The 24,189-nt window shown below is 37.2% G+C and overlaps 1 protein-coding gene across 1 annotated transcript in view; it reads right to left on the reverse strand.

The window, feature by feature from the left end:
* Nucleotides 1-8,043: 8,043 nt before the first annotated feature.
* The window catches only part of IFT74 (intraflagellar transport 74), a 38,522-nt gene continuing 22,376 nt past the window's right edge, over nt 8,044-24,189 (reverse strand). Inside the window, 7 exon segments of the mRNA XM_051643698.1 lie at nt 8,044-8,977; nt 10,610-10,670; nt 12,635-12,760; nt 13,543-13,706; nt 17,397-17,523; nt 18,510-18,607; nt 21,929-21,982. Coding sequence (XP_051499658.1) covers nt 8,862-8,977; nt 10,610-10,670; nt 12,635-12,760; nt 13,543-13,706; nt 17,397-17,523; nt 18,510-18,607; nt 21,929-21,982 — 746 coding nt within the window. The 3' untranslated portion in view covers nt 8,044-8,861.

A 24,189-nucleotide genomic window follows, 5' to 3' on the forward strand; every position in this document is an offset into this window, starting at 1 on the left:
CCTCCCAGCTTGGTGTCATCAGCAAACTTGCTGAGGGTACATTCTGTGCCCTCATCCAGGTCGTTGATGAAGATATTGAACAACACCGGTCCCAGTACCGACCCCTGAGGGACTCCACTAGTCACAGGCCTCCAACTAGATTCTGCCCCAGCTAGCCAGGGAAAAACAGGCTAGTCAGCCTCACCATGATCTCTGAGAAACAGATGGAGTAACTTCCACTGGAAAAAAAATTCAGAGTTTGGGAAGGTGACTGTGAATAGATAGCATGGATTTATGGAGGGGAAATTGTTTAACCAACCTGATAGATATCCATAATGAGGTGATTAACTCAGTGACAGAGGTGTTGATGTTGCTTACCTCAACATTAGCAAGGTATTTGACACAGCTTCCCATAAATTCATAGATAAACTGACATGGTGTTGGTTAGGAAAGCAGACTGAAAACTGGCTTGGGACTTCCTGTGTGATCAGTGGCCCTAAGTTCAGCTGGAGGCTGGTCAGTAGTCATGTACCTCAGGGTGGATACTCATGCCAGTACTGTTTAACCTTTCCACTGTGCTTGGGCAATGGGGGTCAGAGTGCACGCTCAACACCAGATAGGTGTGCCACTGTTCAGAGGGACTTCAACAGGCTGAAAAGTGGGCAGACAGGAATCTCATGAAGTTCCACAAACATAAATGGACAGTCCTGCCCCTGGGGAGGAAAAACCCAGGCACCCATACACACTCTGGACTGAGTGGCTGGAAAGCAGCTTTGCTAAGCACCTTGGTGTTCCTCCAGCAGAAAAAGAGCCAGCAATGCACAGCAAAAAATGGCCAACAGCATCCTGGGGTGTGTTAGTGCATTGCCAGCAGGCTGAGGGAGGTGATCCTTGCCTCTACCCCACCCTGGTGAGACAGGTGAGCAGAAAAGGTTTTTAATTTCTCCACCCTACAGATGCTGCCACTTCATTAATGTCCCCTCAGTTTGAAGTCATAGCATAAAACAAAAGATGAAAGATTGCCTGGATAGAGAGACCTGTATTACCTGAATCAGTGTTTTGATATACACATGGGATCTTTGGTGAAAAAATGCCATGTGTCTGGTACTTAAGCTTTAAAAGCAAACCAACAAACAAACAAAAGAGTTAAAGAAAAGGTTGTTTTCACTGAGAGTTCAGGAGCTATAGGGAGATTAAAAGCATGCTGTGAAGCTCACCATTTAGGATCCATACAGTTATTTTCAATCACAGGTACTATGACTATCGTCCAAGACCATAAGGACAAAGTGTTAAAAAAGGAACAATTTGCAAGATTCTCAAACAGAAACACACCATCTAGAGATTCTTCAACACAACAAGGAAAAGAACAGCATGTTGGAGAGAGGGCTTATATGATAGGCATCTCCTGGAGAACACAACAAAAACCTATAAACTTTATCAAACTATCTTACAAAATCACTACCAAGGAATAAAACCATCCCTGCCCTGAGTAAAAATGAATTTCAAGCAGTCTGTTTATTCAGTCTGCAGCTTTTTTCCAGTGTTCATTAAAATATGTTATTGCAGCACAAGTGGAATTTAGGAGGTGATCTCTCCGGCTGATGGTTTGATTGGTGAGAATATTAGACTTCAACTTTATCTCAGCAAATAATGGGCTCTCTCTGGAATAGCTGAAACTTCAACAGGAAGGAAGAGACATTAGTGGGAATTTCCCCTAGATAACAGTCTTTGGTTTATAGAAATCCTGTTCCATTATCTCTAAATATTATACAGACATAAGCATACAGAGCAACAGCATTTACTGTGCTGGATTTGGAAACACAGTGCTCTCTGCAAGAATCTCCAGTAACTTTATTTTAAATACCTATTTATACTTGAAACAATAGTAGATTTGGAGAAATCTGGAGACAAATATACAGATCTTATGTTTTAAGAGACCCAGTGCATTTTCTAATTCTTTGTCTACTCCAGTTCTATAAAGTGAAGCATATGGTGTACTACTTCTTCAGAAAATTCTTTGTAGAGAGCAGAACAACTATAAATCCAGACCCCACTGTTTTTGATTTGTAAAAGGTTAGATTACTCCCTAGCTAGCATTCCTATCTACAGTCAACTGTACTTTGTTCTGTCTGACCAGGACTAGATTACAGCATACGAGATGGAGGAAATCATCAGTACATAATTTAGAATTACATTACATGTAGAATGTGAGGGAAAAACATACATGGAAATCTTTTTTTATGTAAATCTGAAATTTCTGTATCATAAAGCACATTTTTATTTCTGTATCAGTCCTGATATTTTTCTATTTTAAATTTCTTTCTATGTAATTTTGTCGAAGTAGAGGTTTCATATGGCACTGCAGCTTGAAACCTGGGGGGAAAAAATTGCAGAAAATACAAATTATTTTGCCTGCTATTTCCTTTATTGGTGAATACTACATAAGTAAAGTCCTCCACATAAATACAGTATTGGTTACATTTCACTATTTTTTAATCACAGTTTTCTCCTTTTAATTGCATTTAAAAAATAAAAATAAGGAAGCTGATCAGTTCTCCACTGGGAAATGAAAATTTGCTTACAGATCCAAAGTACATTTGCTTTTACTGTAAGATGTTATACTATGAAAAAATTCTCTCATCCCATGTTTGCCTTACTTGTTACAAATTGCTATTTGAACAGGAAAGGGATGCTAATATTACCATTTATTATACTCTACAGTTGGACTTGATGATCTTGATGATCTTAGTCTTTTCCAGCCTTAATGATTCTAAGTGTGTTATAAGTGCTATTACATTTGAAGTGTGAGAGGACAAAAAGTAATGGATCAAAACTGGAAAAGGGTAGATTTACATTAGACATTAGGAGGAAATTCTTTACTGTAAAGGTGGTGAGACACTGGAACAGGTTGCACAAGGAAGTTCCAGAAGCTTCATCTCTGGAAGTCTTCAACGCCAGGTTGGATGGGGCTTGGAGAAACCTGGTCTAGTGGGAGGTGTCCCTGCCCATGCAGAGAGGTTGGAACTCGATGATCTTTAAGGTCCCCTCCAACTTAGATCACTCTGATTCTATGATATACGGTCTTTTTTGTTCCCCAAAAGTTCACCTGACATGCCTCTAGAGTACTAAATTATAAAAGTATTCCAGAATTGCTCCTGCTGCAATTATTTTGAATCTTTTAATTGCTTGTATGCTTTGTTACCTAATGATATCGTGTTAAATAATTTGTGATTTCCTTGCTTTGCTTAAATACATGAGAAGATGAATTACTGGAGAATGTTGCCTTTGTGTATAATGAATTCATCAGCACTGTGAGTGGTTAATAGCTTTACAAATCAGACTGAGAAAACCCAGAATTTTTGTCGTCACCTCATTGGTTTTCTTTGCTAAGCCAGCAGTTCCCATAGATTTTTTTCTTCTGTCAGCTAAACTAGTAACAGGAGTACGTGCCTTCTTCATATATTAAACTAGCTTTTTGCGTGGCCTTATTTATTATTGAAATGAAAATGGGTGCTTGGTGCATACATGATTTTTGCATCCTGTGCACTTTTACCTTATCCTTTCTTGATAAGGAAGAGGCTGAAATGCTTATTGCCTTTTTCACCTCTCTCTTTAATAGTCAGACAAGCTCCTCCGAGGGTATTTAGCCTCCTGAGCTGGAAGATAAGGATGGAGAGCAGAACAAACTCCCCATAATCCAGGAGGAAGAAGTTAAGGACCTGCTACAGCACCTGGACACTCACAAGACCGTGGGGCTGGATGAGATCCACACAAGAGCAGAGGGAGCTGATGGGGGAGCTCGCCAAGCCTCTCTCCATTATTTATCAGCAGTCCTGGCTAGCAGGGAAGGTCCCAGGTGACTGGAGGCTGGCTAACGTGATGCCCATCTACAAGAAGGGCCAGAAGGAGGATCTGGGACACCAGAGGCCTGTCAGTCTGACATCAGTACTGGGGAAAATAATTGAGAAGTTCATCTTGAGTGCACTCACGTGGCAAGTACAGGACAGCCAGGGGATCAAGCCCGGCCAGCATGAGTTCAGGAAAGGCAGGTCTTGCTTGACAATCTGATCTCCTTATATGTCCAGGTGACCAGCATAGTGGATGAGGAAAAGGCTGTGGACATTTTTTATCTGGACTTTAGTAAAGCTTTTGACACCATCTCCCACAGCATTAATTGGAGAAGCTGGCAGATCATGGCATAGACAGGGGCACTCTTCACTGGGTGACAAACTGGCTGGATGGCCAAGCCTAGAGAATTGTAATGAATGGAATTAAATCCAGTTTGGAGCCAGTCACCAGTGGTGTCCCGAGGCTGAGTTTTGGGGCGAGTCTTGTTCAAGGTCTTTGTCAATGATCTAGATAAAGGGATTGCATTCTTCCTTAGTGAGTTTGCAGATGATACCAAAATGGGTGGAAGTGTTGATCTGCTCGAGGGTAGGAAAGCTCTACACAGGGTCCCAGGCAGGCTGAATCAATGGACTGAGTCCAACTGTATGAAGCTCAAAAGGGTCAAGTGCTGAGTCCTGCATTTGGGTCACAGCAACCCCATGCAACTCTACAGGCTTGGGGAAGAGTGGCTGGAAAGCTGCCCAGCAGAAAAGAACGTGGGGGTGCTGGTTGACAGCCAGCAGTGTGCCCAGGTTGCCGAGGAAGCCAGCAGCATCCTGGCCTGTATCAGGAATAGTGTGACCAGCAGGACTAGGGAAGTGATCGTGCCCCTGCACTCGGCACCGGTGAGGTTGCACCTCGAGTACTGTGTGCAGTTCTGGGTCCCTCGCTCAAGGAAGAACATTGAGGTGCTGGAGCATGTCCATGGGAGAGCAATCAAGCTGATGAAGGGTCTAGAGATCAAGTCATATGAGGAGTGGATCAGGAAACTGGGGATGGAAACTGGTTGAAGAGGAGGCTGAGGGGAGACCTCATTGCCCTCTACAACTACGTGAAGGGAGGTTGTAGTGAGGTGGGTGTTGGCCTCTTCTCTCAAGTGCACAATGATAAGACTAGAGGAAATGGCCTGAAGTTGTGGCTTTGGTGGGGGCTGGGGTTAGTTAGACTGGATAGAATTTCTTTACTGAAAGAGTAGCCAGTCACTGGAATGGGCTGCCCAGGGAGGTGGTGGAATCACCATCCTTGAAGGGATTTAAAAAACTTATAGATGTGGCACTTCAGGACATGCTATAGTGGGCATGGTGGGTTTTTTTCTGAATCTTTCCAACCATGAAGAGTCTGTGATTTTGTGATTCTGGTTTGCAAAACTGCTGGGAGTCTTACAGAAATTTAGAAATATATTTTCAGTGAAATGAGGTACAGAAAAATGTAGATACACTTGCTTCGTGAAAAGAAATACTATGGCCACTTCATGGCCAGATGCACCAAATAAAAGAAGTGTGTGAAAACACAATCATATTGCTGTTACAATGCAAGGAATCATTTTTTTTCTGCTTTATTCTAGAACTCCCCCTGGTCCTCACTCATGCCAGCTGCAGGGCAGAACTGCAGGCAATCATGCTACTCTACCCACATGGAGGACAGAGATGACTGCATGGTCAGTCCTCAGCTCCACTTTGCTCTTGTCTGGGCATAGCTTAAGGTGAGCTTTGCTGTTGGCAGTTCATGAAAACCTGGTAGGAAGAGAGTCAGAAAGTGGTTCTGTGAAGTGGAGAAGACTTCAAATGCATTCTTCTGAAGTCTTTCTGCATATGAGTGGGATGAACATCCATTTGGAGCAGCTCATCAATCAGTCAGACACTGTGATTTCCAGTCATTGCTCATTTCAGACTTTTTTTTGTATATATTATAAAGAAAAATATGAACAGTAATCATAGCTTTATTTTTTAAAAAACTTTGTATGTTGATCCAATACCTCAAGGGGATAAGGACTGAGGCTTGAAGAAGTATTTAGTGGGTTTTATGGTGATGATCCCCTCAGTTCAAAATGATTAAAAAGTTAACAGATCAGTTCTTAGTAAAACTAAACAAGAGCTTGTTAGGTAAGTAAACATCTTAAAAAAAAAAAAAAAAGAAAGAAAGAAGCAAAACCAACCAACAAACAGCAATTTTCTCTGTAAGGAAACAAAACTTAGTGCATGTTTCACTTTGATCATCTTCAGAGGTCTGCACAGAAGTATCTCTGAGTCCAGAAGGCACTGGGAGGAGGAGCTGCAAGGTGGACACTCTCTTTTTATTGTTCTAGAGAGCCTTTTTTTTCAGTTAATTATCTGAAAATATGTATATATTTGCATTTGAGAGTGTGAGTACTTCATAGTTAGGGTGTTACTAAATAGCGAGTGAAGCCATAAATGCAATAAACGCACTTCATCACAAAAGCAGTTGTAAAATCTCCATCATAATCTGGTTTTGGCCATGATTTCAAACAATCAAATAATCTTTCAAATAATCAAATCCTTACCCTTTGACTGTTTAATTCAGACTGTTTGCTTTGTGAGTTGTTTGACAGCAAAAGTTAACTTTCTGGTATGCACGTACTAAATTAGATTCTGTATTCATAGAACACGAGTGAATGCTTAATATTTTTTTAGGCATATAATTTAAATGCAAATGACTCCTAGGTTTTAAATGAGTCATGTGCTTTACTAAGGAAGTACCAAAACAATGAGCAGGGATATGAAGGGTGGGAGGAAGCTGTTCTGTCAGGAGCAGAAGTTAGCTGTGTCTTCTTGCCGTGGTCTTCGGGCTGGCTAATGCAGTGGTACTAGATTGGGAAAATAAAAAATTCTAGTTGTTTTGTTTATAGCATGGTGAATTTGTGAATTAAACATAATTTTTGCAGAACTGTTGTATGAGGCAAGAGGATGTGGACAGCAGGTAGACTGGATGGATTGTATTACTAAATCTAGAAAACAGCATTCAATTAAATGAAAATTACATTTTCAAGAAATATGAGGATTGTTTATAGAAATGGGATTAACTCATTGCTTGTAACACATACCATTGGGGAAAAAAACACTTGTAACACAATGATAGCAAATGAAGCTAAATGATTGTGTATTTAAAGGTTTAGAAGCATTGTGTGTCCTTGTTAATTGTCCAGATGTTTTGGTTTTTAAAATAGGTTTGTCACTTAACATGTTATACAAAGGTAAAAAGCTGCTTAAAAAAAACCAAACCAAACCAAAACAAAAAACACACAGTCTCTCATTTTAAATATAGTTAGAAAACAGAAATACTAAGAAAAATATTAGGAAAATTTTGGTATAAAAAGAGAATCTAAATGTTTTTCAAAAGCTAAATCATTAGATATATTTTATATCCTGGTACTAAAAAGAGTGACTGGCCTGGTTTGAGCCAGAATGAAGCCAATTTCCTTTTTACTGATTTTTTTTTTCTTCAGTGAACTCTCTTTTAAGCAGCACACTTGCTGAAACTTAACAGCAAGTTTTCCGGCTGGTGGACTGGTAAGGCCTGAATGTTTATAGTTATTGCTGAGAACTACTTTGCTCTGATTCTTGAATCTGCTGCTTTGGACACTAAAGGAGCAGAAGGGTTGTATCTACAGCCCTCCTGTAGGGAAGAGCAGACTAGACAGATGGCAAAATTGGCCAAATTATTCCACTCAGTATAAATTCAGGGGTCATGGAAACCAAGTCCCTTCTTCTTCCTTCTTCTTCTGTCCATGGTGGGCATCCAGGGAGGACTCCATCTATCCATCACCATTGATCCCCAGGCCCATGCATTCCTTACCCTCATCACTCTCCCCTCAGCTCCTATCTGCTCTGCCGCTCCCTCCAGCAGCTCTGGGACATTTGGGGATTGTTCACAGCTCAGGAGATGCCGTGGGAGTGACAGGGGTTTGCACATTCCTGCACATATTTGTATGTATTTATACATATTTTCTTTTATCATTAGTATTTCATTAAAGCTGCCAAGTGTAGTTTTCAATCTGAAAAGGCCCTCTCCTTATTCTCTCTCTTTCCCTAACTGGGTGGGAGCAGGCAGGGATCGAGAGCATTATTGTCATTGGTTTAATTGCTGATCCTGAGTCAACCTGTGACAGTGACTGACTCAGCTCAAGATGAAAAGTGCACCAAATTTAACACACTGAAATAAGTTTTAAAATAGAATTTATTGATCAGCTGTGTGCATGTATTTACACTGGCTCAGAAACTGACTGTACTTGTTAGTTTGCAACTTGAAGACAACAATGCAGGACTGCAGTCAGTTTGAACTGACAAAGGACATCTGCATTCAGATACTGGAGATGAACATTTCTAGTTCATGCTAATGACAGGTGTTACTATCAATATTTTAAAATGTGGCCCTTCAGTTAGTAGACCATTAAAACAGTTGCAGAACCAGCCAGTCCAATTAGTATCCCCTCCTAATGGTCTACCTTAAGAGCACTGTTACAATACCCTTGGGAGCACAGGACGTCTCAGTGGCCACTGGCAACTCTGTGGTGCTGTCTGGTAACAACATGGAAAATCTGCCTCTGCAAGTCTTTGAGAAGGATGCCGAGTCTTGGAGAGGTGTCAGGACTTAATCAAGATAAGTAAGAAATTTGGCCATGCAAAGGGTGATGGTTTAAGATCTGCCATGTCATTAAGCTTTGGGGACAAATTAAGGCATCAGGGCATGAAAAGAATATGAGACTGGTGGGAAGCAAAGGCAGAATAGCAGATGCCCCAGCATGTAGAATGTATTGGAAGTAGGTCGTGAACTTGGGTCCCTAGTGGTAAGCTTAGGTGAGGAAGAATGGGAAGAGGTAGTTAATTTTAGGGTTGTTTGTCACTAAGGAAAGCAAACGAACCAGAACAGAACCAGAAAAGGAACAATACAAGCATCTAACTCCTTGCATAGTAAAAAAACCTGCCTACAAGAGGAGGAAGAAACCTTTCCAGGAACTGTAGGAAACTCATTTTTTTTCAGTTCTTGGAGTACTGTAAAGCTTCAATGAGAGCTTTATTGTGTTCTTTCACAAGCTTTCTCACGTTCTTCATTATTGGCTGATAGTCACTCTCCTGACTTTTTGTTGCTATGACTGATGAAAAGAATTAAGGAAACAAGTTGCCAATATAAATATTAGCATAATTAGAGATCATAAGGGAATGACAATACAGTCAATTTCCTTCTGTGAAAACTGTCAAGGGTTGCAAATAATGGAAAAAAGCTCAAATTGGGTCTAAAACATTTGCACCGGTTTACTAGCTGCCATCTCATGCCAAGCATGGTAAAAAAAAAGAGATGACATGCCTGAGACAGTTTTTTTCACATATATAGGCCAAAGGTCACTCCTGCAAAACTCTGCCCATTGTTACATTGTAAAGAAAACCACTTCAATGCACCCGGCTATTTAAAGCCACACAGTCTGGCACTTTAGAATTCTAGCTAACAAAGTCCCCAGCCCAAGAAAGCAGGAGGTCTCTTTCCACTAGCCCAAGAAGAAACAAAACTCTGTGTAAGGGCCTGCCTTTGGATAGATAATACGTTGTAGCAAGTGAGGAGGCACTTTCAATATCCTGATCAAATTCTTCTCTTGGTTTGTCTTAAGAGTCTTTTTTTCTGTTAGGAAAAATAGGACCTGAGACTCTTGCCTTAATGAAATATTCCTGTAAAGCCTTCTTCATAGAAGAGGCGGCTCCAATTACATTCTGTTGTTCAAGACTTTTTTTTTACAGAATTTCCTGAAATATATTCTTCTGCCATTTTCTGAGACATGTAGCAATGTCCACAGTCCAGCACACAACACTAGATGATTCAATCTAGTTTTGCTGGTTTTGTGAATTGTATATTTTCTATAATTGTGAACATTGATTCTATGCATCTTTGAGATTTCAGATTTTTGTTTCCTGAATCATTTTGGAGAAGTGTATTTATTGCAGTGAATTCAAAGTCCCTAGAACACAGAATAAAAGTGCCCCTATGGCCTAATCGGATATGTGCAATAACCATGAAGAATAGTTCAAGTTAAAAAGAACAATCCATTCTAATAAAAAACAATCCAGTGCTTTTTCTAAGTTCAGAAACTACCTTATGAAAGGCACTTGCAGCAAAAAAGATTTTGCTGATGTTTTGGGAAGGTCTTACATGATGAGTGGAATGCAATCCTTTATTTACCATCACACAGGAGAGAGCTACAATGCAGTTCCCCATTCCAATCCATTTTGCTGCTAAAGCATCGCCTTGTCATATCTTACCATATTTACCTGGTATTTTTCCCCTCTAATATACAATTCCTCTTCTATTTCATAAGAAACAGATTAAATGCATGCCATGTGTTGTTTATTTTTTCATCTTTGATATTTATGGTGTTTTAAAATGGGAAAATATCATGCAAAGTTACCAGATTTTCAAACAATACTACACTTGCAACATAATTTCAGATAAGACTGGACAGATGTGAAGATGATCTTCATATGAAACCCAATTGCAATACTTAGGAAAAACACCAGACAAATCTTACACTTTAGGACATCACAAAATTGTTTCAGTCAACACATGGAAGTCTTGCTATATATAATATCTATCAGCTAACCAGACATTTGCAAAGCATGGACTTTCCCCTCCTCCCATCTGCTGTTCCCCATTCTGCCTGTCTTATTCTGCTGGAGGAAACAGACTTCTTCCTCAATTAATACAGTGCATGAATTTTACTGTATTTCTCAAAGGATACATTCCTTCATCATAAAGTTATTTTGCTCAAGGTGTTGCCACTTCCTCTCCAAATTTGTAAGCTGAAAACACAAAAAGAGCCAAAAACGAAAACGACAATTATTACACACCTAACTTTATACAAAGACTGTCGCAAAAACATTGTATCAGCACCTGATTAGATCAAAGTTATTACCCAAAACACTCACAGAAATGAGAAGCAATGGCAAAATTATTTTTAAAGCTGCCAGTGATTAACCTGTATATAATTTAGCACTTCATACATCTATTTACATAAAAGAACTGCCTGCAACTGCAGTGGTAGATGGAAAAATCAGATGAGAATTCAAGCCTTGTCACACAGAGAAACATTTAAGCAAGTCAGAAGTAAAAAGGTGAACACTGCAGGGAGATACTAGTTCTCATTATACTTCATATCTTTTAAATGATCTCTACTTAAAATCAGCAAGATCTAAAATCACCAAAGATACAATACTTCCTGACACTGCCTTGGACTTTGAGCTATATGGAAGAAACTTCCTTACTTCCATAGTTAAGTTTCCTGTCTGATGCCAGAAGCTGTGATAAGAACAGAGCTGCAGCGAGAAGATTGTAGGAGTGTGGGTTAAGTGCTGGCACTTCTTCAGTACTTTCAGCATCAACAGGAAACTAATGTGGACATTATATCGATGGCTGCTTCCTGACAATACAATTTTATAATATTTGTTTTTCTGATGCTACTGTTCAAGGTTCTGCGTTTCAAGATACAGTACATGCTATTTTGAAATGCAAAAACTGAAAATCATTCTGGGACTAAACTTTCAGAGGAAACCAAGGTAGTGAATCAGGAAAATATTGCAACACTTTAATTCTTAAACTGGGAGATATGAAAATATGTGGTATATTACTTAAAATAAATCTTACAAAGAATCAGTTTCCTAGGGTGCCTGTTCACAGCAAACATAATAATTTATTTCCAAGATTCAATACTTCTGACCAATTATAATTTTTAGTGCCCCTTACATAGATGCTGCTACATGCAATGCAGCCAGTAAAGAAGCATGGGTTTAAAATACTGTCTGATACATACCACATAGAAATAGAAATGCCACAGCTGAATGAACTGAAGAAATGGTGTACAACTATACAACTACAATTTTATATAAAATTCTTAGAAGCATTATGCAAATATTTTAATACTGCCTGTATATCTGTTTTTGATTTATATAACCCCTTCAGCTTTTAATGGAATTAGAAAAAAGTAACAGTTCTAAAGAACAAGGATCCTAACAACCTGAAAAAAAAATTCAGTGAAATGCAGAGAAAATAATCAATTTCCATTTTTCAGCTTATTTTGAGGTTATCCATTTCCCTTCTGTGCACTCAAACCCATATACCAGTCAAGTTTTGTTGCCAAAATGACAGCAGTTTATGGGTGTTTACAATGGAAGAACCAAAGCTGCTCATGAATTTATAAACATCTTTCCTGATACACTTCTGAAATGTAAACATAAATATATAAATATACTAATGTTCCTTCAGTTTAAAAAAGTCTGAAGAAACCCTAAGTCAGTGGTCTGCAAGAAGCACAGGGACTGGAAAAAAAGAAATGTAATTAATAGTACAAGTTGCAAAAAAAACCCTTATCATAACTTTAAAAGCAAAGAGATCTTATCTAATTAGTAGTGACTTTTTTTCCACTGTAGTTTCTAAGTTGGTCCTCAAAACTCCTCAAGGAATGGAATAGCAAAAGGAGGAAAGTTTTAAGCAAGATTAGTACAAACACTTCAACAAAGATTTTGTACAACTTCTATGCTCAGAATGACCTCTGCTTAGTAAATCTGAAATCCAGAGCGTAAGAGAAATTTATTGGCATATTAGCTTTTCCTTGAAAAAAGAAAATATGGCTATGCATTTATAACACATAACTTTGAAAACTCCTTGAGAAGAAATAAACTGATTCTGTCCATACAATCATTTATACATATGAGAAAAACAAAACTGTCATGTAAGCAGCTGAAGACATAATATGTAGTTTAAGTTATACCTGAGAATATGTCTCGTTCTCTTGAAGCTCTGTCATTATTGTCTCATACTCTGTATTCAAGTGTTCAATTATTTTCTTGAAAGCATGTCTTCGTTTTGTTAGTTTCTCTTTGTCATCCTGGAGCCTCTAGTTGTTAAAAAAAACCATACAAACTGATAAATGGATGTGTTCACCTGCTGTAGTCTACAGACAAATTATTTTAATTTAGTTTTCAAGATGCTAAATTTTCTTCTCTTCAGAAGAGAAACATTCAATGGTTATGGTTCTGGCCAAGTTGCAGGCTTAGTATACCAGTACAAGGGGGAATGCTGATGTTAAGAATTTGTAGGAAATTTATCACATGTGAAATGAGAAGAACTCTACATATTTTGTCTTAAGGGCAAATATACACAGAATTGATCTTTCCTTTTTTGGGGATTCTGTGGTTAGATTGCCACATTCAAACTCAAGGGTAGTTGTGTCTTACAGCAGAAATTTCAGATGAATCACTAAAACAGACTGGAATAGGTTGCCCAGGGAGGCTGTGGCTGCCCCCTCCCTGGAAGTGTTCAAGGCCAGGTTGGATGAGGCTTTGAGCAACCTGGTCTAGTGGGAGCTATCCCTACCCATGCAGGGGGTTGGAACTAGGTAATCTCTAAGGTCCAACCCAAACCATTCTATAATTCTAAAATAAATGGGAAATTCTGTGGATATAAGTTGAAAAAGTATCCAGCTGATAGCCTGCTACATATACCCAGTTAATAAGCCACATCTATAAGCAGAGAAGCATTTGGATTCATTTGCACTGCTGTGCAAGGCCAGCTTTCAGCCATCAGTCAGGATTCCCAGTCACAGACCTAGATTCCCCTCCATTAGATGCTGAAAACCACAAAATTCTGTATAATCCAAGGTTTCATTCCTTTAATTACCTTTATCTTATCTTCTCCTGATACTTTCAGAGCTGGCAAATTATTATAGACCTCCAAATCCGATTTTGTTTGTTCAATTTTGCCTTTAAGAGAAGCCACTTCATCTACCATCTTGCCCTCCAAGAGTTCCATCTTCTGTAGGTCCATTTGCAGTTTTTGAATCTCTAGATCACCAGATACACAATCTCTAATTAACAGTACTTTTTATTTCATAATATATACATATATATATATATATTGCCCAATACAGAAAGGTTTATGCTATGCTTAAGCAATATAAACAGTTCTTTTCTGATTTTGATATTCATGGGCATGCTAACGTGAATGAAGGAAAAAAATTGGTCTTTACAATCATCCTTTAAGTCAGATTCCTAAATCACAACTAGTGTATTATACTCCATAAGAAAGAGTAATGAAAACATGGTGATTTTCTGTCCCAGTGTGGTATTTCTATTGTTAAAGCTGTTTATAGCATCAGTCAATTTCAAGTTTTAAAGCAGAGGTGATACCTTACAAAAAGTTGAGAGCAACAGTGCAGACAACTGAAATAATTATCTCTGTTAGTTTTTTAGCATCATGTTGTTTTTATTTGTGTTGTCTTTATATGATAACACTTAACTTGATGAGAGTAAATAGCCAAATTTGCTTTAAACATTCAGGAAAGTACTTCCGTATCTCCACAAAATAAGAACTGTCATAGCTTACAAAATCAGCATGTGCTACAATAAATGGCATTTACTTCTCACAATCCATTAAAAAGAAACAACAGAGTTACAGGTAATTAAAGGAGTTAGAAGTATAGATGGATTCTTGTATAAGGAGAGATGTAAAGACTGAAACTGTTCAGATTTGAGATGCTTAAAAGAAGACACAATGAGGATACACAAAATAAAATACAGACCTCAGTCTAGTTTTGGGGATGTTATCCACCCTGAATGTGAAAGGATTAGATGTGCCTAGACTTGTTTTGGATGGTTTTCTGACATGCAGCCTTGTCATTTTATTTTCTTCATGCTCCTGAACATTTAAACACATGGCTACACAATCTTACATTTCAGAGCTGTGTCTAATTCAGAAGAGTGATACAAACAATGGAGGCTTTTTCTCTATATTCTGAAATATTGGCAAAGTGGGCTATTGGAAGAGACAACACAAAGAAACTTCTCTCAACACAGACTGTCAATTTTGCTCACACACTCAGATTTGTACTGATCATCTGGAAAAAAGATGGGAAATTTTTCCCCCTACTTAACCAAGACAGTAGAGATCTTTATGGCAGAAGGGACTTGATGGCATATGTGACAAAGGAAAAGTTCACCTTACCAAAAACTGTGGGTACAGTTTCCTTAGTGGAATTATTTGGGTAAATCTCACGTGATTAAAACCTTGTCATAGCAAGACTTCAGAACTCATCTCTTGTCTCCTTTATTTATGCCACACTTTTTAGAGCAAAATATTTGCTTTAAGCAACACTTCTGGATTACTTCAGAGTGCCTTGATGATTTCTTTAGAAATCTCAAAATAAAAATATAGTACAAGTTTTTTTGTACAATATGTAATTATCCCAAGGAACACACTTCCATAATGTAAGATTGAAAAAGTCCTCTAAGGGCAAAGAGCATTTGTGTAAGTATTTAAAATTTCCATACTGGTAAAAAGAGGGTTTAAAAAGAAAACATTTGGACCTGCATTGCATCTCTGTGATTCCATGCTTATGCTGCCTTTCAACCTAAAAGACTTAAGAGAACACTTTCCCTGTGTCTAAAACATTTCATAACTGCCCATAGTTGGTCAGTATCAGATCCTAAAACACTACTGAACAGAGCACAGCTCTCCTTCTCTTATTCCTATGGCACTGTGGTTTAAAGACAAATGCTAAATTACGTCAATGAATGAGGGCTTTAATATTAAGAATAGTAAAAAAGCAGAATTATAAAATAAAAAATTATTCAAATTGGAGAAAAATAGCAGAAAACAACTTTAGACTTTATTCAGGCCTAATTACCACATTTTCACTTTTTCTACAGTTGTTCTAATATTTATAGTTTGTTATTTTAAAATAATACATTGTTGACTAACCAGGATTTATTTTAATGTAAAAAGTAGTAACAACATAAAAGCCAAAAAGCCCCAAAAGGCTTCCTAGACTGTTCTATCTATATACTGATAAAAACTGAGAGTGGGACAGCAATGGACTATCCCTGTGCATTCTGGAGAAAACGGAAAAAACTGGAAGGGCTGAATTTTATCCTCAACCAGCAACAGCCTCAAGGAAAAAAACCTCAAAACTAAAAAGCCTCAAAACTTCTCTAGGGGAAAATACAGGAAGAGGATGCAGCCCAGTTCCTTCTGATACGCCATGAAGTTGCAGCGTCTAGCAAGGCAGTGTGTACACAGTAGCAAACTCTCAGATGAAACTACGGTGACCCAGGGAAATGTTTTTGGGAAACTATGCCATCAGCACTTTTGTTTACTCTTCATGGTTTCCTTTTATTTATTTTATTTTCTTTTATTTTTTCCTTTTTTTTTTTTTTTTTTTAAGTTTCTGCTTCTGGATTTTTTCTATCTGTTACAGCAAGAAACTACAGAAATCCAGACTTTAATCATAACAAATGAATCCTGAAGCTGACTGTGCTATAATTCAGGGATTAAGGAGAACTTCAGCTGCCCAGATTAAAGAGTCACATTATTTTAGGAAGACTTTTAAGTTGTTTATTACAATATTTGTGACTCCTTGCTTTCAAACATCTACTTATGAATAATTTAAATGATCTGCTGAAAATTATGTACTGTAACTTCCTTCTCTCCCCTTGCAAAGGAGAAATAAGTCTTTCAATAATATGTCTGTAGTGCTATGTGCTTCCAGAACATCTGTATATTGTGAAGTAATAAGAACTGATGCTCACGGGGAAGAACAAGAACTCATTTTTGAACTTGTAATATATTGCTCAGCTTTTTAAACTATACTAGAAATCAAAATTAGTATTTCAGACAAGCAAACACTAGATGTTCAAACACAACAGAACAATACATTTTTATAATATTCTCTACTTAACAACTTCTTTTTTGCACGTAACTTTGAAGTCACGACACAGGTTCATATTTTGAAAACTACTACTACCAAGTACAGCACATAATAGCCTTCTAACATGATTTACAGCTCTTAATTCCTGCACCCTTCTTTCTGCCAAAATAACAAGGAAAGGCTTGCTGAACCAATAATGATATTGGCAAAGGCTTACAATTATGATATCAATTCCATTATAAGCAGTGCAAATATAAAACTAAATAGATACTTGTTACAGAAATGAAAGAAAAATATTGTCTGCTTTTTGAAATTACAGGAAGGATTCTGGAGATTCTTATACTTAATTTTAAGTATTTGAGCATTTCCAAAATGAAATAAAAATGAATATTCACTTTGCAGGATTAAAGCCTGAGAATTTGAGAGCTGTTCCCTGTTGGTGCCAGTTATTCTCCTAAAGCACATACACAAACCATACATAAGTGATACTAAGAGCTACATTTACAAATAATACAAGGTTAGGTAACTGTGGAAGTCTCCGCTTAATTAAACATTATTTTAAGATTGTGAAAAATGTTTATTTGAAGGTGAATATTAGTAAAGTTGAACTTCTAGCTCAAATTAAAATACTCTGTTTAACATTCACCTGTGCAGAGAAGCTGATCATTTACTGATAGTAGTAAGCAAAATGCTCCTGAGGAAAATAACTAACTTGTTGCTACCCACAAGTTTCAATTTGTCAACTTGTTGCTGATCATGTTATTATTAGTGTAACAACTCAAGAACAACTTTTTAAGGAATTAATTTGAAAATTCATTGCTGATCTCACCTGTAAGCAGATTCTTAGCAGTGCTCTGTGATTTCTGCATTTCATTTGATTTGAAAGAGAGGTCTTCCTGCATAATCTTCAGCTCTTGATTGGTAACAGATGAAATTTGTTTCATACGATTCACATTCTGTGTGTTACCAATAACAATAATGAGACATGCTGTATCTTTGAAATAAAAAATGGTAACTAGACAAGTAAAAGGTCTCCAGTCCTAATACATTGTCTATTACTTGGCTTTTCTACTACAAAGATTCAAAATACTGAAATAGTCTGAAGTGATACAAATGTGAACTATTTTCATTCTGCCAGCTTTTGATAAAAAAAACGTACTGACAGGCCAGTGAAGAAAAAAAAAACAAACACAAGTTTAAAGTGTGTTGCAAGTATTAAGTGTGTTGCTGCATCAATCTCTATTCTAAAATAAGTGTCATTGCCTGAAATATACCTTATGGCATATCATACTGAATGAGAAAGCAAGTGATGATGTAATCAAAGTACTACTCAGCTGAACAATATCTGTAAGAAAAAATCCCATGGGAACCAAAAATGTCAAAAGAAAAAATGTTTTGAAAGTGCAAAAAAAATGGCAGACTGCAAATGGGAACAATTTCTATAATTTTTACATTAAATATTACACAGTAGGGTATTCCAGACATAATTTTAGTAGATCAGAGAGATGATAGGAATATTGTAAGTTACTTAATAATAGTGACATAATACCCACGAACTGACATTTGTAGACTTCAGGTAAACAAAATATTGCAGTAGTTTTATTTGCAATGCTCTGAAATGCTTATCAGGAATGGAATAATGTTTATTATTGCAATTATGATGGTTACAGCAATTATGCAAGCATTTCTTTTATTCTGGTCATAAGTATCATCTAATATTAAAAATTCTTTCTCCATAAATAAATTAATTTCTTTTTATTGTTTGAGTGTTTATTGTTTAACTACAGCTGTATATGTTTTAATGCTTATTCGCCCTAAGAGATTATTATGTAGATACTGACTGGATAATACATAAACCACACATTCTTCTGTATCCCTTCATTCTCCTGTTTCTGTGATTCTAAACTTCTAGGTTGCCACGGATGGAGAGAAATGAACTTACTCTGCTTGAGTGCTCCAGGAGTGCAACAATGTTAGCTTCTATTTGGGCCTTTCGTTCCAATTCCTGCTTCTTCATCTCTTCAAAAGTCTCAAGAAAATCTAGAAACCAAAAAACATGATAAAGTAGGCTGCTATTTCCATGGGTGCAGCACAAGCCCTAGTAGTTTCCAGTCAAAACTTTGTATTAAATAGGTAAGTTGTTCAGGTTCAGACAGGTTACTGTAAGACTGAAAGTTTATTTAAGAGACAGATGCTTGATTCCTTGAAACTTGTCAACTTATGGGTTGAAATGAAAAAAAGGAGAGTTTTACCAAATAAACATATTTGACTGATTAATAACATGAGGTCACCACCTTCTAGGATATTGTTTAGATGAGAGTTGACACCCAATGAGAAAGGAGTTTCAACACCACCATTTCTGACAGCTTTCTCAATGCTTGTCCCAGTAGCTGTTCGTCTTCATTTTCTGAAAGCCATCAAAACAGGCTACTAAATAAAGAAAAAATGTGACTTTATTAACCCTAATGGCTCGGACTAAATGCCAAACACAACTAGGGTTCTGAGAACAATGTTCAGTTGGCATCATCTTTTCCATTCTGTATGATGTCCCTTTGCTACATCTCTAATGTATGTTCATTGTAGCAAGTGCCCAGCTGAATCTGATAAGACAGTTGCAATGGTGGTACATACTCTGTGTTCTAGGCATACTACCTGCTGACATACTTAGGAAAAAAAAAAAGGACCTGGAAACATCACATAAAAGTCAGAGGTTAGCCCATCCAGGGCTGTAAGTTATGATCATCCCTCTCCTGCTGGGTCTCCTGAAACAAGGCTTATTATGCACAGGATCACCCATGAAATCTAAGAGTTTGCAAACTTTATAGCTGATGAAAAAGGGGAGAAGTGCTTGTTTGAGCAAGTTGGATTTGACAGTAGTAAATTCAAGATGGATTATTTGGGAGGAGAGAAAGAGGACAGGTGGAATTACTTACCGGAAATACTGACAAGCCCTGAAGGGATGAGGACTGACTAGAGAATTGTGGATCCCACAGTATCCAGAACCTTTTTAAAGTAACTAATTTTTAAATTCTTTACCAATTAAACACTTATGAATAAGAAAACCATTGTAATATCTGACATCATCTGTAATGCTGTCCATGAAAGAGTTAACAAGAGTCACAAAGCACAGCTTCTAAAACTTTCAGAAGGGAAAATGTGCATTATTAAAGCCAGAGGACAATTCTAAGATACTACAAAGACTACATCTGAGGCACAGACAATGGGAATTCTTAGAAGTCAATAAATAGCATTATACAACACATTTGCAATGTGCACAGCTGATTGCCAAAATTAATTACTAGTTCTCATGCAGATTCAGTTGGCTCAAAAAGTTTCAGTGCACTCTACAGTGACTAGTTACTGTAAAGAACAGTACTTGGCAAGAATGAAGATAAGTTTACCTTTTGCCAACACCACTGTGACCTAATAAGCAGAAAAGCAGTTAAAACCAAAGCTTAAACTGCCTGCAACTGAAAAAACGCTAGTCAGGTCCCAAGTGCTGAGTAAGACCATTGCCAGGCCTATTTTTCTGCTGTACCCAGGCTGCAAATGAAACTATCCTTAAAAAGAGAAGTTCTATTTTGTCTTTGTGATGTTCCTTTCCTTCAGAATGAACTTCTCTGCTTTTATCTTAAAGATAGCACAATTATCAGAGGAGCAACACCAGCTCCAAAAAAGAGTTTGTTTCCCAAAGGGCACTTACTGGGTATTTCATACCATCTGTTGCTGTGAACTACTGACAGAAATTTTCTACACAAAAAAAAATATCTGAGCACAACAGAAGGGAAGGGCAGTAATGGAAGCAAAAGCATTGAATTTGCTGCTTAATGTTTTGTGTTGAACATAAGTTGGTCGTTTTTAAAAGAAAATCAGATAGTTTAACACACATAAAACTTTTAATCACATTTAACTGTTTAGTGCTCTGGTAGTAAGCAAAGCCTTCATTGACATCTCTTGTGGGGGTCTGAGCCACTGTTTTCAACATAACTGATGATGCCATGGCCTTTGATGCATCTTAGCAAGTGGTCTTCAGTAAGCTGATAGCAGTATCTTGATAAACCTATTTTTTTGCTGTAGGCAATGAGGATATTGAAACTTCCACAGGATGTATGTATGGAAGGCAGAGGACTGAAATAAAAGCATCTCCATAAAATAAAAGAATTCTTACAGAATCATGGAATCGTCAGAGTTGGAGGGGACCTCTAGAGATCATCCAATCCAACTTCCCTGCTAACGCAGGATTGCCTAGAGCACATCAATCAGGACTGCACACAGGTGGCCCTTCATAAGCCTCACTGCCCTCTTTTGGACATGCTCCAGCACTTCTATGCCCTTCTTATAGTGAAGGGTCCAGAACTGAACACCAACACTGGTGGCCTCACCAGTGGCAAGTACAGGGGGATGACCACCTCCCTTTTACTGCTGGCCACAGCGTTCCTAATACAAGCCAGGGTGCCACTGGCCTTCTCAGCCACCACTTTTCACCACAGAGCTGTGCCTTACACACTGCTCCTTATTCTATAGTTTTGCTGTTATTCTGCCCAATTGTATAAACTTACACTTAATCCTTTTTGAATTTTTTGTACTTCATTTCTAATCTGCAATAAGTATTTTAAATTCTAACCCTGTCCACTAACATTATTTCAGCTTTTCCAATGTAGTACTTCCTGGGAAACAATGTATTTCCTCTCTGTCCCATCATCCAACTGATTAATAGAAATATTGACAAATCTGAACATCTAACACACTGCAAAACTCTTCTCAATGAATCCTGCCATCTTGGCAGTGAATCCTTCATAATTCATAATTTTTTAATCAAATGCACAGTATAGGTTAATAATGGCAATTATTTCCCTAGGTTGCTTCCAAGAATACCATGAGACAGCAGAGGATTATGTACTGAAGTCAAGGTACACATCATCTGCCGCTTCTTCCTTTTTCTGCAATAATCACAATGACTGTGAGGCTCTGCTTTCAGAAACTGTATTAATGCTGAAAATCCAGATCAAGTAAGCTTTTGCCCTTCTGTTTCTCATGAAATCAGGTAATTTGAAAATGAAGGGACTCTCTAAGTGCACTCTTATCCATCTTTCCTTATTGTCAGCTGATAAGCTTCTTTCAGTATCATACTATCCCTAAGTTATACTGAACATTTTTTAGAGAACACTGTAAAAAAAACCATTTTATACACTTTGGCCTTCATGGTATATTTCTTGATCATTTTCCCTTTTGCTGAGTAACTGACCAACTTTTGTAAGCTGTCTACTACAATATTCTAGCAATAGGGTGCATCTGAAACAATACAAGAAATGCCGGACTTTAGAAGAATTAGGCCTAATTAAAGTATATTAGACAACTTACTGTCCATGCTCTCTTCCCTCTTCTTCAGCTCCTTGTATTTCCAATTTTCATCTCCTGCAAGAGATGTAACATTTGTTTAACTTCCTATCGTTTCATTCCCAGATTCCTTTAGGTAGGCAAAATGGTTTTTTTAAAAAACAAAAATTCTACATGTCTAGAAACTACAGGACTCATCCCATGTCATTTCATGTAGTTGTTTCAACTATTTCATACAGTTTTATATTTTAAAAATATATATATAATTAGCTTCATAAATCAGCCTCAATTACAGTATCAGAACCTTATAGAGGTTAGAATTTTTAATAAATAAGAGCAGAATAAAAATTTGATTTGAACAAAGGAAGTTCTTCTGAAGTTAGGTGAATTTCAATAATAGAGGAGAAATCTTTGTTGTATTTGGGCACCATGGATAGTTAAACCTCCTACAGCTCTGTTTAACATATGAGCCATTTCAACAGCAGTTTCATGTATTAGAACAGACTTTGATAAGGATATACAGCTTGTAAGCAACAGTGTGACAGTATCAGGGAAACAAACAGGAAAACCATACAAGTAATGATAGAGGAAATTAAACTGCAGAGAAAGACTTATAAAATTAAGTTTACTGAACATTTCCAAGCACATTCTTTATAGTGGCAGCAATGAATAACATACAATATATAATTCACCCCTCTCTGTAAATCCATCTACTGACTATAAATAGCTCTTAATTAAAATATACTAGTAAAGTGGAAACCTGGTATCTGTCACAGGTTTCAAGAAGAAGAGACAATTAAGTGCCCAAGAATAATCTGAAGTTTCAAATATCTAATTTTTTAATTGTTTGAGTCTTGATCACTGATACATTTTCAGCTTAATCTTGTAACGTTGAAGAATACAAAGAAAATAAATGAAGTAGATACAGATATAACTGAGCAGGCAAATTTCTCCAGGTCTTTTTACTTGTACACACCCATGCTTTCCTTTTTTCTATTATACACAAACAGCAAGAACATCCATGGGGCCCAAAGGGACTGTGAATCTGCTTCAGCTTCCTTGCAGCTGTGACTTTGTTACTTGCTGGACTCTCTCTTTCATTTTGCAAGGCAAGTCTCCAGTACTTAATAACTCAGTTTGTTCTATTCTTAAAACATACAGTTACAGTAAGACATGAAACAAGAGAGCTACATGATCTGCCAAGTGTTTAAAGAAAAAAAATCTGAAATAAGCACAAGAAACTTTAAAATGACACAGAGAAGTTTTCTTTAATATATGGCATTATCACATCATTATCTTAGCCTCTTCTGCAATTTATGAAGTGTTGAGTCTATCCCATTATGAGTTAACGTTGATTTTGACTAATCAGCTAAAGGTAACTGCTAATATATGGAACATATAATATGTGTGTGAATTTTTCACTTCCTTAAATTTTCTGAAGTAAAAACTAAAGATAATTTTTGCCTATTTATGGTCTCTTTATTTTGTTTTTCCTGCTCAAAAATGTCCTAGCACTGAAATATTTATCCTGAAACATCTAAAAAATCCTCAATTTCATTTTTTATTGGCTATTTTACCTTAAATTTAAGAAGAAAACCTTAGGAGCTGAAGTTTTTGGAATGCTTTGTAATAAACAGTTAAAATACTGAGCCAGAAGTAAGCTGACTGGGGAGGGAGAGAGGACAGGAATCTCAAGAAAACTCCAAGATCCTGATTTAGAGCAGAAGTATTAACAGCTCTCTGCATTTCTCTCTCCATTCACTGGAGAAGTCTTGGCAGTTTAGACTGCTGTGTCTCGAACCTACTGCCTATTAATATCTTCCTTATTCCCTCTGTTATACCAACAGGTATAACTCTTTCTACATTATAAACCAAGGTAATTTTATTGTGAATATCCTAACTGTTCCTGATACATTGACAGAGAGCATATGCTTTCTCCTACATATGATTAAAACCCTCTTCAACAGTGGTCTTTTTCTGAAGCAGTGAAAGACAAACAGTGCAGCAAGGAAGGTTTCTGTCTGTTAACCTGGCTATACAATGTGAAAAGCAACTCACTTCTTAACTTTTGTATTTCCCCAAAGACACAAAAAAAGAGTTACAATCCAAACAAAAAGGGAAAAATTAAAGCAGAAGAGTGAAGTTGGCAACTACATTATCAGGAAATAGAAAAAGCTAATAAAGCAATCTTTATAAATTATTTGCAAAAAGATGATGAAGCACCTGGAGAAACAGGCAATGTTTTGTAATGCAAAAGATGAGAAACAAACACATGAAGCATTTGT

This window comes from Apus apus, chromosome Z (genome assembly GCF_020740795.1).
Source record: "Apus apus isolate bApuApu2 chromosome Z, bApuApu2.pri.cur, whole genome shotgun sequence".
In the NCBI taxonomy this organism is placed as follows: Eukaryota; Metazoa; Chordata; class Aves; order Apodiformes; family Apodidae; genus Apus; species Apus apus.